General features: G+C 41.3%; 1 protein-coding gene across 2 annotated transcripts in view; it reads left to right on the top strand.

The window, feature by feature from the left end:
* The window catches only part of rarab (retinoic acid receptor, alpha b), a 218251-nt gene that overhangs the window by 183640 nt on the left and 17658 nt on the right, over positions 1–16953 (top strand). For both annotated transcript variants that reach the window (XM_007234429.4, XM_007234428.4), the window contains one exon: positions 9679–9827. In XM_007234429.4, coding sequence (XP_007234491.2) covers positions 9679–9827 — 149 coding nt within the window. The remainder of the gene's footprint in view (positions 1–9678; positions 9828–16953) is intronic.

Genomic DNA, 16953 nt, shown 5'->3' with positions numbered 1-16953 from the left:
CTGCCTGGTGTCTCTCTATAATAACTCTGCTTCACTGCGTCAGCACTCAAACACACACTACGGATGCAGTGACAGCATTAATGCTGCAGGTTTATTATTGTTAATGTTTACATTTATAACTGTGGCTCTAACACCTTGCAATCCTTAGTGCCACTAAACAGACCACGCTTTCATGTTTAGCAAAATCTGTTCTGAAAACCACTTTTTGTTTTCCACAAGGGCATTCTGACAGACTGTAATACACTATAGGAAGCATAGAGGACACTCCATAAAGCTTTATAATGTTTACATGATCTGCTTACTCATTCTGGCAGGCTGAAATACACTACAGGAAGCATGGGGGGTGCTCTATAATGTTCATATGATCTGCTTGCTCATTCCGACAGACTTTAAATACACTACAGAAAGCGTAGGGGATGCTTCGTAATGCTCTATAAAGTTTATAAGATCTGCTTGCTCATTCTGTCCGACTGTACACTTCTGGAGACATAGGGGTGCTTTGTAATGCTCTGTAATGTTTATATGAGATACATGCTCATTCTGACAGACTGTAGTACACTAGAGTAAGTTTAAGGGACACTATAATGCTCTATAATGTACATATGATCTGTTTACTCATTCTGAAAGACTGTGATACACTACAGAATGCATAAGGGACACTCTATAATGCTCTATAATGTACATATGATCTGCTTACTCATTCTGAAAGACTGTATTACAGTACAGAAAGCATAGAGGACGCTCTATAATGTTTACATGATCTGCTTACTCATTCTGAAAGACTGTAATACACTACAGAATGCGCAGATGACTATCTATAATACTCTATAATGTTCATATGATCTGCTCACTCATTTTGATAAACTGTAATACACTACAGGAGGCAGACTGTGCTCTGTAAGGCTCTATAATGTTCATATGATCTATTTGCTCATTCTGACAGACTGTAATACACTACTGGAAGTATAGGGACGCTCTATAATGCTTTATAATGTTCATATGATCTGCTCACTCGTTCAGACAGTCAGTACTACACTACAGACAGCATAGGGTCACTTTTTTATGCTCTATAATGTTTTGTGATGTTACAAAGCCCACCTGTTCGCATGTATACACATCTTTTTGTTTTTTAGCCTACAACAATTAAGCTCCAACTATTTACACTGATTATAGACATAGACTAAGTCAAACTGCTTTTTGATTGAAGCACAGTACAGACCTATCAATAAGAACAGAGCTCATTTACATATCTTAAAGGCACAGTAGTGGCTAAAATGGCCTGTTTAGTTCTGAGGATGAATAAAGACTGAGAAATTTGCAATGTAAACACAGACTGCTGGGTTTTTTGGTCATGTGTGGACCCCTGGAGGTGCAAAAATGTGGGATATGTGCCCTTTAAGGTGCAAATTGGCCGTGGTCTTGAGGCCTGGTCGGTCTCTGCAAGGCTGTCTTTGTGAGCTGGTCTCCAGCCAGGCCTAATCCCATTACTAACTCTGATCTAATCAAGTCCTTTCTCTTTCTCAGATTGACCTGAGCTGTTTTTTTTTTCTGGTGTTTGGGTGTATGTGTGTTCTGCTTTGGTGGTTTGAGTGTGTGTTAAACCATTATCAGCCACTTTGGGAAAAGCTAATTCAGTCACCACGTGCTGCCCCACACTTATTTGTTTGTTTTCAGGACTTCCCTTAGTCAAGCCTTTAACTTTACTGCCCGACAAACCCATAAAAAATGCAGCTTAATTGGAAAATTGCTGGTTCTTGGTTTTGGCTGCGGCCGAGCGTGTTAGCTTTACCCTGCTGGGCTTGGCTCTGGCGATGAAAGGGCACTATTTCTGTGTGTGTGCTGGAGCAGGCCACCATGTGCCGCTCCGAAAAACACTGGTTTCCTATCAGATCACCCATTCATCTGCTGCTCTGTCCTGGACATGCGTGTCTATATTTAGCAGGACTGCTGTTTGGGACAAAGTCCTGCTTCTGTAGACGTCGTCTGTCTCTCGCAAGACTCTCGCTGCACTGCAACAAGGGTTTGTGTCTTAAAGGAGCCCAGAACTGCATTCTTCATCCCAGTGCAGATATGTTATATAGGGCTGTGTATAGGCAAGAACTTACACAGGGTTTACGATTCCATGAATCACGAAATATTGCGATATTATAAGCAAGACCATTTGTGGCAGTTTGTTCAAATCAAAAGTTACAATGTACTCTCTAGCTATTTAGTGGTGAGTGTTTAAAGACAACACTTTACCACATCTGACGCCAATCTTCACGTCTTTACATTGATGTATCAATATTTTATATTGGGGATTCTACTGTCTGAGACACAAGACCTTTGACCAGTCCATAGATCCACAGATGGGGTTAAAGGCTGGTTTGGTTCCGCTGTTGTAAAGATTAGGCTGTGAGGAGTTTTGCTCTGGTACCTGTGTGGATCATGTGCTTTCCACATGACCTGCAGCGCTGAGCCGGAGCGAGGATCCAGCTGAGGAGCTCACTGAAGCCTTTGTTTCTCTGAATTAGTCTTTCTGCTCCTGCAAAGCAAGGTCTTGTGGCTTCGTCTGCAAGTCCACATCCCTAGATCTCGTTCAGTCTCCGAGCTTCTTCATTCTCTGCTGAGACAGAGAAAGAACAGAGTTGTAGTAAAAATTAATAACAGTGGCTCTGTCCCAGATTGAGGGACAGAATGGTAACACCACTGCCTGCCAGTGAGCTACTAAATCATGTGGAAGACTGGGGTTCAATTCCCAATCGGGATGACTGTACTGCTCTACACCAGTAAGAGTTCTTGGGAAAGACTCCTAAATTTCATGAAATATAAATGGAAAATTTAAATAGAAATTCATCCCTGTGGCAGATTTTGGATGTCCCAGTATAGTTCAGTGGATCAGAATCTATTTTAAATTAGAGATGCACAAAATATTTGGCAACCAATGTAATTTGGTTAAAAATGTTCAATAAAAAAGGGAAAAATTGGTAAGACCAAGTACTTCGATCTATATTGAAAAACTGTGCTTTGTTGATATGTCTACAGAGATGTCAAAATACCGTTTTTATAAATACATATTTTTCAATTGTTTTGTAGTTTGAAAAAAAAAAAATTAAATCTCCTGTTTGATGCAACGGTAAAACAAGTGGCCAAATACATGAAAATATGAAAAAATTTGTTTTTTTTTTGTGTATCTATATTTTAATGGATGAGTTTTTAATTTTATTTTTAAAATTTCATTAGTAAAAAAGTATCACCAGATTTTGAAATTTAAAAGCATTTGAATTTCTAGCCCTGAATTCTTTTGCATTGAATTTTACTTTGTTAGGTTAGCAAGGTTTATCAGCATATCTACCATGATTTAATACGTTTACGAACAACAAAACTGCAAATCCAGGATTCAATTTATGATTTCTACATCATTTTAGTAAATCCCCTGTTTTCAGCTGAAAGGTTGAAAATAAATTATAAATTTAGCTCACCTGCTCCAGAGAGCGGAGGGTCTGTCGCTCGTGTTGAGCTGCTCTGCTGTTCTGTGATTGGCTGGGAAGTCTGTAAAGCACTGCCTGGCACATGATCTTAGGGATGTGATTTGATTGGATGGTTGTTGGTTTGATTGAAGCCTGAATCGATTGCTCATCCTTTGTGTCCCAGATGTTTAATCTGAATTGTGTACCTCGAATTTTGAGCTGTGAATTTGTTTTGACATGCTGAATTTGAGCAACCTAAATGAATTTTACGTAAATTTCTAAAACTTGAATTTTTGCATTTAATTCAGAAAAGAAACAATTTAAATAATTCAGTGCTAACTAATTCTGTGCTATAAATGCATTAACATTTCTAAATCTGGTGAGAGACAAAGCACAATAGGCTTTTGCTGGCTCTGAGCAACTTTGACACTGCTAATGGCACTGTTTCAAGCACTACTGTGAACATGGAGATATCAGAACTGCAAACTCCAGTCTTCACTCGCTCATTCACACATCATTAAATCAAAGAACTGCAGAATTAGCACTGAAGAGAGCTGGAAATCACCAGATCCATCTGCTCTGGAAGGAGACCTCACCACAGTGCATGTTTTAAAAGTACTTTTCTACATTGTTTAGTGTAAATAAACATTCTCACTGAAACTCACTGACTTTCGCTTTATCTAGAGCAAAAGTTAAGCACTGTAATCTGACTGCTGACTGTGTTTAGCTCCTCCCCTCGTGACACTGCTGTGTGAAGGTCAGAGAGGTCCTGCTCTGTGAGGCTGTGTGATTCCAGTTCAGTTCAGTGTGGAGTCTGCTGTCTCACAGCTGAGTCACCGCTGCAGTTCTGCTTTTCAACACTTGAAGTGAACGCATTAATTTTACATCCCATAATTCCACACTGCTAATAGCCATAGTGCAGAAGTTAAATACTTATATGTATTATTATTATTATTATTATTATTAATAATATTTTGTTGTTGTGTTTTAGTATATTCAGGATTACAGTCTCGCTCTGAACAGAACTGTGGCTCTTGCTCTAGATTCTCATCTCCTTTACACATCAGCCAATAGCAGCCAGGGGCGGGGATTATGCCTGTGTGGGTGGGGCCTATGGCAGTGAGTCACCAGGTTAGCTGAACAGGTTGGCTCTGTTCCAAACTGTGAGTCAGGGGTGGTCTGCAGCGAACTGACCTACATCACCATTTGCCCACTTCACGCAGATCAGCTCTGCTCTCGCGCTCTCCTTCTATCACGCAGTGTGTGTGTGTGTGTGTGTGTGTGAGAGAGAGAGATAGATCCCCTCTGAGAGTTTTCAGGTATGCTGTAGTGTTTCTTTCATGCTTTGCCCTATTTTCTCTCTCTTTTCTCATTCTCTATCGCTCTTTCTCTCTTCTTTCTCGCTGTGCTGTGCTGTGCTGTGCTGTGCTGCGCTGTGCTGTGCTGTGCTGTGCTGACAGGTCCAGCGGGATCATAAAGTTGTAATGTGTTACCAGATCACTTATTTACATTTGCTGTGGAAGAGCGGGAGACATGTCTGTGAAGGGCTGTGTTGTGATGCAGTATTTATCCGGACCTCCTAATTAAACTGAGTGTTAATAAGGTGTTAATAAGGAATAAATAATGTAATATAACCACCTGTCTATATATATAGCTCTGGACCACTGCAGTTTCTGAATCAGTTTATCTGATTTTGCTATTTATGGATATATGTTTAAGTAAAAGGAACATTGTTGTTTTATTCCATAAACTACAGACAACATTTCTCCCAAATTTCAAATAAAAATATTGTCATTTAGAGCATTTATTTGCAGAAAATGAGAAATGGCTAAAATAACAAAAAAGATGCAGAGCTTTCAGACCTCAAATAATGCAAAGAAAACAAGTTCATATTCATAAAGTTTTAAGAGTTAAAAAAAATAATATTTGGTGGAATAACCCTAGTTTTTAATCACAGTTTTATGCAGGTTTATCTTGGCATGTTCTCCTCCACCAGTCTTACACACCGCTTTTGGATAACTTTATGCCACTCCTGGTGCAAAAATTCAAGCAGTTCAGCTTTGGCTTTCTCCCGCTCTCTCACTTGCTTTCTCTTGTGCACTCGCGTTCTCCTGTTTGCTTTTTCGCTCTAACTTTTTTATGCATACTCTTGCGCTTTCTCTTTTGCGTTTGTATTTTCTCACTCACACTCTTATGCTTCCTCATTTGCTCTTCTTATTTCTCTTTTATTCTCACAAGTTCTATGCATCCTTTTTCTCTTGCACACTCTTGCTCTTTCTCTTTTGCCCCTTCTCTCGCTCAGTCTTTTCTCTCAGGCTCTCATGCAGCCTCTCTTCTTATTTAAACTGGTCTGGTGGTGGTTGACCAGTTTACCGGTGTTAAAAACATATAGTGGTCTGGAGCTGGTTTGGTGGTGGATAACCAGTATGCCAGTGTTTAGAACATTGCATATAGTGGTTTATACTGTCCTGGTGACCTTTAGTAACACATTCATTGTTGTTTCACCCTTCATGTAAGTGTTCAGGCCTTGTCACACTACACACACCCTAGTCAAAGTGTGTGTGTGTTTGTGTTTCAGTGCAGTGAGATCATCCTCTGCAGCGCGGTCACGCCTCAGTGAGACCATCAGCTGTGTGACTGACTCCCACACGGATTTATTTCAGTCAGACTCACTTTATACTAATTTTCTAATCAGGAAATACACACACACACACACACACACTGAGCTCAGATAGTAAACTCAGTCCACCCAGTGTTTCCACACAGGAGAGAGGTGGTGTGTGATTGTGTAACAGGGTGGAGGATCAGAGTGAATCATACAGAGATCAGCACTTTTTATTTCTCTGGAAGTTTTGGGAGTAAATTACTTTTGATCATTAAAATTACAGTAAATGCAACATTTTAATGCATCTTTAGTCTCTCACTTTTTTGCACTGTCACACTTTCTCATGAATGCATTCTCCCTCTCTCTCTCTCCCTCTCTCTCGTTTTCTGTAATGCTTTTTCTGGTATTTGCTCACATTTCTTATGTTTTCTCCTTGATTCTCAAGCTTTCTCATGTGCACTGTTCTGCTTTCTCTTTCGCTCTTACACTGTTTTTTGCTCACACTTTTTCGCTCACACACACTCATGCTTTCTCATTTGCACTTCTCTCTTTTGCTTGCGGTTCTCTTTTGCGCTCAGGTTTTCTCTAGTGCACTCTCCTGCTTTCTCTTTTGCTCTTTCTAAAACGCACGCTCTCACTTTCTCCAGTGCACTCTCCTGCTTTCTCTTTTGCTCTCACACTGTCTTTTTGCTCTCACACTGCCTAATGCTTTTTTTGCTCATGTTTTCTCTTTTGCTCTCATGTTTTTTCCCACACTTATGATTTCTTTTTTGCTCTTTCTTAAACACACGCTCTTACTTTCTCAATGTTTTATCATTCTTATTTGCTCTTACCCTGTCTTTTTGCTGCTCACACTCTTTCTCTATCACACACCCATGCTTTCTCATTTGCTTTTGCTCTTTCTCCTGTTCTCACTCTCATGCTTTTTTGCTCATGCTTTCTCTTTTGCTCTCACGTTTGCTCCTGCACTCTCATGATTTCTTTTTTGCACTTACTTTCTCGCACATGCTTTTTTGCTTGTGTTGTCTCTTTCACACTCGCATGCTTTTTCATTTGCTTTTGCTCTTTCTCATGCTCACTCTCTCACTTTCTCCTGTGTACTCTCATAATTTCTCTTTTGCACTCACTTTCTCGTTTTTTGCATGCTCTTTCTCTCTTGTTCTCATACTTTCCCTTTGGCTTTTCCTCTTTCTCACACTCACTCTCACACTTTTTTTTTTGCACTTACTTTCTTGCACTCTACTTTCTTTTCTCTCATAGTTCTCCCGCACTCTTGTGCTTTCTATTTTGCACTTCTCATGCACACTTGCATGCTTTCTCATTTGCTCTCTTTTTCTCTTTTGTTCTCAAACATTCTTTGTGCATGCTTTTTCTCTTGGCCATTCTTGCTCTTTCTCTCCTGTAACTTTTCTCTTCTTCTCTAGATTCCTCTCTCTGGCTCTTGCGCTTTCTCTTCTCTTTCACTCAATCTCTCTCATCCTCACACTCTTCTCTATCTCTCTCTCTCTTCTGCGGGCTCAGGGAACTAGCCTACAGCAGTGTTGAGAGTCCTCTCTCTTCCCGCCTGCCTGTGGTTCCTCTCCCCACACACTCACTCAGTCCGACCGCCTGTCACAGCTTTATTAATTAAGGCTGGCAGAGCGCCCAGACAGGAGAGCGCGAGAGAGAGAAAGTAAGAGTAAGGAGAGAAGTATGGGAGTGAGGGATGAGTTAGGAGGGAGATAGTGAGTAGAGAGTGTAAAGCGAGAGTGAGAGAGAATGAGCTCATAGCAGCGGTGCTCGGTCGGCCTGCTGTGAGCTCTTCTTTCAAATAAAGATGCTTTCATGGTGTGAGTTCATTAGTTGAGCATTCTCTTGGAGGCATCTTCAGAACTTTCAGGTGACTGTGAACCTCCCTACTGATACAGATACACCTAGCATCACTCTGCAGTCTTGTCACGTAACACACCCTCATTAACAACAGAAAAACTTCTTTATAAATTCAGTGTTTACTTTCATAAGATTGTAGGAATGTATGTATGTTACAGATGTTCATGTTATGGATGGACATGGACAGGTATAGAAAGTGTTTATGAATATGAATGAGTTATGTATTGGTGGGTATTGATGGTATGAATGGGTAAAAATGATGTGTATAAATGTAACAGGTATTTATGGACGGGTATAGAGGATGTGTATAGATGTTGGATGCCTGTAAATGAGTATATTTGATTGATATGCAAGCTGTGGGCTGTTTAGAAGATGGGTATGGATGTTCTAGATGGGTATAGATGATTATATAGAGGAATATAGACAGTATGGGTGGGAATTGAGTTGTATAGATGATGGGAATAGATTGTTATGGATATGTATGTATGAACTTGTCAGTTCATACAGTATGCTGTACGTTTAAAATTATGTCACCCTAATTGACACATTTTGTATTGTTGGTATTGACTTTTTGAATAACAGTCCTTTTATAGATGAGTGGTATAGATGGGAATAGAGTGTATAGACTAAGAGAATGGCATTATCATTATACATATGAATGGATGTGTATGGTCATATAGGTTAAGGGTATGGATGGGATTTGAGTGTATGGGAGTGTATGGATCATTGTGGATAGGTATAAATTATGGGTTTGGATGGGGATTGAGTGTATAGACAAAGAGAATGGATTATTATACATATGTATGGATTGGTATATTTTATGGGTTTGGTTGTATAGATAAAAGGAATGGATTATTATGGATATGTAGGGTGAGTATAGATGGTGGTATGGATGGGAATTGAGTGTATAGATAAAAGGGATGGGTATAAATTATGGGATTCAATAAGGAATGAGGCTATAGACAAAAAGGAACTAATTATTATGGATATGTATGAGTGAGTATAGATTATTGAATTGAGTGTATAGATGAAGGGAAATAATTGTTATGAATATGTATGAGTATAGATTATTGGTATGGATGGAAATTGAGTGTGTAGATGAAGGGAATGGATTACTATGAATGTATGTATGGGTATAGATTATTGGTATGGATGGGAATTGAGTCTGTAGATGATGGGAATGGATTACTATGAATGTATGTATGGGTATAGATTATTGGTATGGATGGGAATTGAGTCTGTAGATGATGGGAATGGATTACTATGAATGTATGTATGGGTATAGATTATGGGTATGGATGTGAATTGAATATGTAGATAAAGGGAATGGATTATTATAGACCTAAATGGATAGTGGTAGATTATGGGTATAGATGGAATTGAGTGCATAGATGAAGGTAATGGATTATAATAGAGTGTAGATAAAGTGAATGGATTATTTTAGATATGTATGGATGGGTATAGATGATTGATATGAATAGGTAAGCAGCAGAATTTCCACAAAAAACCCTGGAGTTTCAGTTTGCAGGAAGTTGAACCTTCGTCTCCGTGCCGCTGAGTCTGTTAGCTTATGCCTGAATCAGATGATATCACGCCGGGGACGTGATTAAGTGCTGGAGGAGGGGAGAAAGGTTTGAACTGGTGTTTTAGGCATTAATGATGATTCATGCGAGGGACTTCAGTGGGATTTGATGTAAGATTTTCCGCACATTACTCATCAACGCATTAACCTGACCTCTCTCTTTTTCTCTCCAGCTGTGGACACTCAGAGCACCAGTTCGGAGGAGATTGTGCCCAGTCCCCCCTCGCCCCCTCCACCACCGCGGGTGTATAAGCCCTGCTTCGTCTGCCAGGATAAATCCTCGGGGTACCACTATGGAGTCAGCGCCTGCGAGGGCTGCAAGGTACGACCCTGGCTCAGCACTTTTTATGGGTTGCAGGTTATGGGTCGCTTTGAGTCACGGTGCTGGTGGTCACTGTTCGAGACCCCTTCCTTTAGGGCTGGGCAGTATCCCAATACTGATAGGAACAGCATAAAAGCCATAGCCTGTGGTGTACACACTTGTTAAAGGAGATGTTAAAGGAGAAATCTGCTCTGAAATGGACTTGAGCTGTAGTGAAACATGATAATGAGTACAAACTATGACCAATAGCTGACCTCTATTCACCTCCCGCATTCCGAAATACAGCGCTTTTAGTCGATGCTCCCTACAGGCTTACAATGCTAGTGATGAGGGTATAACATTGCCCATGCAAAGACAACGCTTTTTTTTTTTTACATCATTAACACGTAACCACCTTAAGGTAGTTCGATGGTAGCCACCATCTTAAAATTAAGTCACAATAAATCAACTGACAAGCCCAAGCAAATAGGTGGGATAGGGAAACAGATTACTAAACTAGTTCTGTGGAAATGCATGAATATATACAGACGTAGACATATTTTCAGCAACAACTGGACTTGCATTTCCACTGAATTAATTTTGCAGTCTGTTGCACTTTTTCAATGTCTCGTTTTAAATATCAGGGTCCTCTACCAATTCTACCGATGGGGCTAGGAGCTACTTTAAGCTTGTTAATGTTGGAAAAACAGCCATTTCTTTGCATGAGCAAAAAAAATATGCCCCTATCACTAGTAAGTCTATTGTAAGTCTGTTGGGAGCATCGGTTAAAAGCGCTGTAATTCAAAATGCTGGAATTGAATGGAGGTGGGCTATTAGACAAAAGTTCATACTCGTTATCATGTTTCACTACAAATAAAGTCTATTGCACACCGGATTTCTCCTTTAAATCTATTATATCACAATATTTAAAGACGTTTTCGCCATATGCAATATTTATTTATATATATTTATTTTGACACACAGACAAAACGCATTATCAAAATGCCTTTTGATCAATAGTAGAGTGATGTGATGTGATTTTTTTTTTTTTAAATCTTGCTGACATCCTCCAATTAAACAGCACTAAGTAACCACTGTGCAAAAAAAAAAAAAAAAGTAGCACACAGGAAGTGATGTAATAAGAGCTGTAGTCTTTCTGTACGGTTGTTGGAGGAGCCTGTCCAGACCTCAGGCGAGTGAGTTTGCCAGGGGTTGTGCTTTTGTTTCTGTGCTGAGAGGTGAACTCGACTCCTCCGCTGCAGCGCTCTTTAATAATTGATCAGTAGTGTGTTCAGTGTGTGATGTGGGGGGTGGGGGCGTTTACAGTCCTGGGGGAATGGGTAAGCAGAGGTTAGCGCTTCAGTAACAGCACAGCTACACCCCCTGCAGAGTGAGGTGTGCATGGGCTGCTGTGTGTTTGTGTGTGTGTATGTGAGGAAGCATTTGTGTGTGTGTGTGTGTGTGTGTGTGTGTGTATGCGTGCACCTTGCACAACACACTCGCTCAGCGGGAAACAAACACGACTTCATCAAATTTTCATGTTCCCATCTTCTCTCGTTCTGTTCCGTCGCTCGCACCGAACATTGCGAAGGACAACTGTGCTCTCTAATCACTTTCTCTCTCTCCTCATTCTCTCACACTCTCTCTCTTACTCTGATTCTCCCGTTTCTGTCACTCTCATTTTCTTTCTCTTCTCATTCTTTCACTCTTTTATCATTCTCACTCTCTTTCCCCATTCTCACATTTTTTTTTCTTAATTCTCCTTTTATTCTCTTTCTCTCTTTTCTTGTATTTAATTTTTTTTTTTTTATAGCTCTCATGCACTCTGTACTTTACCGTGTGTGTGTGTCTGGTAGTGTAGTGGAGCTCTCTAAGGAGGAGAAAGGCCTACAGTGTGTCCAGCAGTTCCTCAGCTGCCAAAGCATTCTTCACACCTCGCCACGATTCGGACTTCATTCCTGCGGCTCTCAGAACCAGCCGAGCGGCTCAGTAGAGAGGGAGATGGCGAGAGAGGGAGGGGGAGAACGAGAAAGAGAGAGGCCTGTTTGATTCTGAGCAGGTGTGAATTTTGTCGTGGGGTTATCAGTGAATCGGGTTTCTGAACTCCAGCAGAAAAGGGTCTCGATGTTCTGCTGATAGACCAGAGATACGGTCGGTCATCCCAGACAAGTCTAGGGCTTGAACTTTACTTCGCTTGTTTTAGCGCTGTGGCTACACGGCTTACATGTAACAGAAGCTTATACCCCATGAGTAGTATTGAGAGGTACAGTGTGTAACCTAGTATTTTTAGCCTCATTCTTGTAGAGATATTTAGATTCCCCCTGAAGACTGTTCCTATTGTTAAAGTAAGTTTGTTTGATGTGTATAGTTGTGTACATGTCCTGTTTACTGCGCTCTTAGCGGTCTAAACTGCCCTCCCTTTACGGTCGAGACTGCCCTCTCTCTTTACGGTCGAGACTGCCCTCTCTCTTTACGGTCGAGACTGCCCTCTCTCTTTACGGTCGAGACTGCCCTCTCTCTTTACGGTCGAGACTGCCCTCTCTCTTTACGGTCGAGACTGCCCTCTCTCTTTACGGTCGAGACTGCCCTCTCTCTTTGCGCTCGAGACTGCCCTCTCCCTTTGCGCTCGAGACTGCCCTCTCCCTTTGCGCTCGAGACTGCCCTCTCCCTTTGCGCTCGAGACTGCCCTCTCCCTTTGCGCTCGAGACTGCCCTCTCCCTTTGCGCTCGAGACTGCCCCCTCTCTTTGCGCTCGAGACTGCCCTCTCTTTGCGCTCGAGACTGCCCTTTCCCTTTGCGCTCGAGACTGCTTTCTCCCTTTGCGCTCGAGACTGCCCTCTCCCTTTGCGCTCGAGACTGCCCCCTCTCTTTGCGCTCGAGACTGCCCTCTCTTTGCGCTCGAGACTGCCCTCTCCCTTTGCGCTCGAGACTGCCCTCTCCCTTTGCGCTCGAGACTGCCCTCTCCCTTTTCGCTCGAGACTGCCCTCTCCCTTTGCGCTCGAGACTGCCCTCTCTCTTTGCGCTCGAGACTGCCCTCTCCCTTTGCGCTCGAGACTGCCCTCTCCCTTTGCGCTCGAGACTGCCCTCTCCCTTTGCGCTCGAGACTGCCCTCTCCCTTTGCGCTCGAGACTGCCCTCTCCCTTTGCGCTCGAGACTGCCCTCTCCCTTTGCGCTCGAGACTGCCCTCTCCCTTTGTGCTCGAGACTGCCCTCTCTTTGCGCTCGAGACTGCCCTTTCCCTTTGCGCTCGAGACTGCTTTCTCCCTTTGCGCTCGAGACTGCTTTCTCTCTTTGCTCTCGAGACTGCTTTCTCTCTTTGCTCTCGAGACTGCCCTCTCCCTTTGCGCTCGAGACTGCCCTCTCCCTTTGCGCTCGAGACTGCCCCCTCCCTTTGCGCTCGAGACTGCCCCCTCCCTTTGCGCTCGAGACTGCCCCCTCCCTTTGCGCTCGAGACTGCCCTCTCCCTTTGCGCTCGAGACTGCCCCCTCTCTTTGCGGTCGAGACTGCCCTCTCCTTTTGCGCTTGAGACTGCCCTCTCTATACGGTCGAGACTGCCCTCTCTATACGGTCGAGACTGCCCTCTCTCTTTGCGGTCGAGACTGCCCTCTCTGTTTGCCTTTGAGACTGCCCTCTCTCTTTGCGCTCGAGACTGCCTTCTCTTTTTGCGCTCGAGACTGCCCTCTGTGCAGTCGAACCTGTCCTCTCTCTACAGTTAGCATCATGCTAGTTGGTTGCAAATAAGTTTCTTATCACTTGTTAGCTACATTAGCCTCATATCTAAACTAAAATAATTTGGCTAACTGACATTTTAGAGGGGTTAACTGCAAGTTTAATTGGCTAAACTATCGCCTTATTAGGGTATAAGACTGCAAATTCAGTTCAGGATGAACAGGATTCAATAAAACATGACTCCTGAAGTGGGGCAGGGGGGTGTGATGGACGATGTGAGAAAGTGAGCGCTGCATCAGAGACACTCTCACTCTCTCACAGGCTCACCTTCTCCTGCATTACTTTTTCATTGTGCCGTGATGTGAGAGAGTGCCGGCTCCTTTGCTCTCGCCTGCTGGAATGATAGGACTGTTCCTCGATGACTGAGCACAGGGGTGTGGAGGGCATCGCTGGTAAAAGCCTCACTACCTGAGTGTAATTCTTAATGCTGGCACTTCAGGAAGGTCAGAAATGGAGGCAAAGTCAGGTGACAAAATGTGGAGGAGTACTGCCGTTTTGTTTTGCCTTATAAGAGGATTGAGATGTATTTAAATCCTGATTATCTGCAGTACTGATCTGATCTGATATTATATCATTAGTTTAAAAATGACTGCCCTTTAAAATGAGAATCTGTGTGAGGCATGACTATCATCACATCATGTCATCATGACAGCATGGACCAATACCTCAAACTTTTTCAAAAAGAATGGAGGCATTTCCTTGTTCTGCTTTTTTCTGCCACGTCCAGTTTCTTCTGCAATTGTGTTAAAATTTCCAGTCAGTTCATATGAAATGGTTTATGGTAAAGAAGCTACCTCTGTAGACACTGGTTATAAAGTAAGAGCTAGCTAACTTCCCAACAGCCATATGCAACTTTTTTTTTTTGGAGACAACACAACAGAGCTGGAGTGATGTGGAACACCATACTTACCAAAGAAAGGACCTGCAATTAAGAACACCCTCCCATACTATCCATCCACCTAATTTTATTTAAAGATGAACACTGCACGCTTTCTGTAAATCCTTTAAACTTCATTTCACTTCTCAAATATCACTGTTTTCATCTGCTATGATATATATTTAACTGAAATGCTGATCTGAACAAAAAATATTTATAAAAGAAAATCATGAACATTTTTAGGGGTATCCAAACTTTTTTATACCACTGTATTTAGTTGAGCTGAACTGTAGTTATAAAGCTTGGTATTTGGGGTTGAGAGGCTGTCATGTAAGACGTTAGCCGAAGTACTAACTTAAGAGCTTGGTAAGCACCTGATGCATCCGCTTCATTACTAAGTCATTTCTCTTTTTAAGGATGTTTTAGTATTTGTTTTATGTTCACAATGCTAAGAGCAAATGTAAATCTATGGAAATTCTAATACAAAGTTATCAAAGATACTTTTGCCAACTGCTTCTCCTTCCTGGAAAAAAAGGTGGCAATAAAAATAAGAGTTTAATTCAGTGTGTAATTATTGTACAACTTACCAAACCTTTTTTTTTTATATTTAATTTTGTCCATAAAAAACAATTAATAATCTTTCTGTGATGTCAAAAAACCTTGTGCATGTACAGGTAGTTAATAATTATTTATTATTCGAAACTATTACTTACTCATTATTCAAAACTGTGTTGTGATTATGCTTTTGGTTTATTAGAAAACATCTGTATCCACATAAAAATCTAAAGGTAATCATTTAAATGTACTACATGTAGGTGGCCTTTTTATCATGAATTCTAAAATTGAATATCAGCTTTTTACATAAATCTTATGAATGAAACGTTAAAAAGTCTTAAAAAGTAGTAAAGTAAAAGTAAAACCGGTAATAAAATACATAAAATGATAAAATAATTAAAATAAATGGGCTAAAAGGTAAAACAAAATTAGATAATTAAAATAAAAAAATAATTACAATAAATGCAAAAAATGAAATGGAAAAAAAAAAATCAACTAAAACAGTTACAGACTGTCTGAAGGTGGTTAGGTTTTAAAAGTTTAAAATACATTTTCAATTGATTTTAGCAGAAAAAAACTATTAAGTTTGTATGAATTCTTTAATGGGGTTTTGAAGTAATGAAGAATTGTAAAAAGCGAATAAAACAATCCTTTATTGAATACAAAATATTTTTTAACTTACTGTACATTTAGATGAAACTGTTCTGAAGTGGAAGTTCCAGATTTTCCAGTCTCATTGGTTAATTAGTCTGTGTCAGTGTGTGTGTAACCCGTCTCGTGTGTGTGAACTCTGCTCTGAAGGGCTAATCAGTTCACCTGAGTGAGCTAAATGCACGTTAGCCAGACCAATTAGCAACCCCCCACGGGTTCATATGCAGTATCAGGAGTTGACAAACTGGTCAGATCTCCTGCACGATGCCTTCAAAGAGGATACCGCACACGCTCACCCGCCGCTGAACCGCTGTCTCTGCTCTAATATTCAAACATCAGACTCCAGACTCGCTCATCTGCTCGTCACAAAGACACCTTTCACCAGCCCGCGTCCTGCTCTGCTGTCTGAGGTCAGGCTGTGGGTGATGTGTTGCTGTGTGTTGGTGTTGTGTTGTTCCTTATGTTGGTTGTTGTTATGCATAAAACAATCAATCATTATATTTATTGATAATATTAAAGAATACATTTATTAAAATATTACTGTTATTTTAGTTATAGGTTTCTGTGTATTCTACATCAAATACCTTCATATTAGCATCAGGCTGCTTTAAACATAGATCTTTTTTGCATATATAGAGCTCCGGTCATTTGAATACATGGAAATGAACACAGATTGGACAGCTAGTGTGTTTGTTGCTGGATGTGCAGTATTACATGTTTGGTACAGTGTTGTGTGTGGGTGTAGTACTGCATGTTTGGTTGAAGTATTGCGTGTTTGGTACAGCCTTGCGTGTGTTTGGGTGTGGTACTGCGTGTTTGGTCAAGCGTTGCTGTGTGTTTGGGTGTACTGTTGCATGTTTGGTGCAGAGTTGCTGTGTGTTTGGGTGTAGTATTGTGTGTTTGGTACAGTGTTGCTGTGTATTTGGGTGTAGTATTGTGTGTTTGGGTGTACTGTTGCATGTTTGGTACAGTGTTGCTGTGTTTTTGGGTGTAGTATTGTGTGTTTGGGTGTACTGTTGCATGTTTGGTGCAGAGTTGCTGTGTGTTTGGGTGTACTATTGTGTGTTTGGTACAGTGTTGCTGTGTATTTGGGTGTACTGTTGTATGTTTGGTAAAGCATTGCTGTGTGTTTGGGAGCAGGTCTGCATGTTTGGTACAGCATTGCTGTGTGTTTTGGTGTAGTACTGTGTGTTTGGCACAGCGTTGCTGTTTGTTTGGTGTAGTACTGTGTTTGGTACAGCTTTGCTGTTTGTTTGGGTGTAGGTCTGCGTGTTTGGTACAGCGTTGCTGTGTGTTTGGGTGTAGTACTGTGCGTTTGCTACAGGGTTTATATGTGT

The sequence above is a fragment of the Astyanax mexicanus genome, chromosome 19, assembly GCF_023375975.1.
Source record: "Astyanax mexicanus isolate ESR-SI-001 chromosome 19, AstMex3_surface, whole genome shotgun sequence".
Taxonomy (NCBI): Eukaryota; Metazoa; Chordata; class Actinopteri; order Characiformes; family Acestrorhamphidae; genus Astyanax; species Astyanax mexicanus.
The sequence above is the reverse complement of the archived record's forward strand: the minus strand, read 5'-3'. Positions and strand labels throughout refer to the sequence as shown.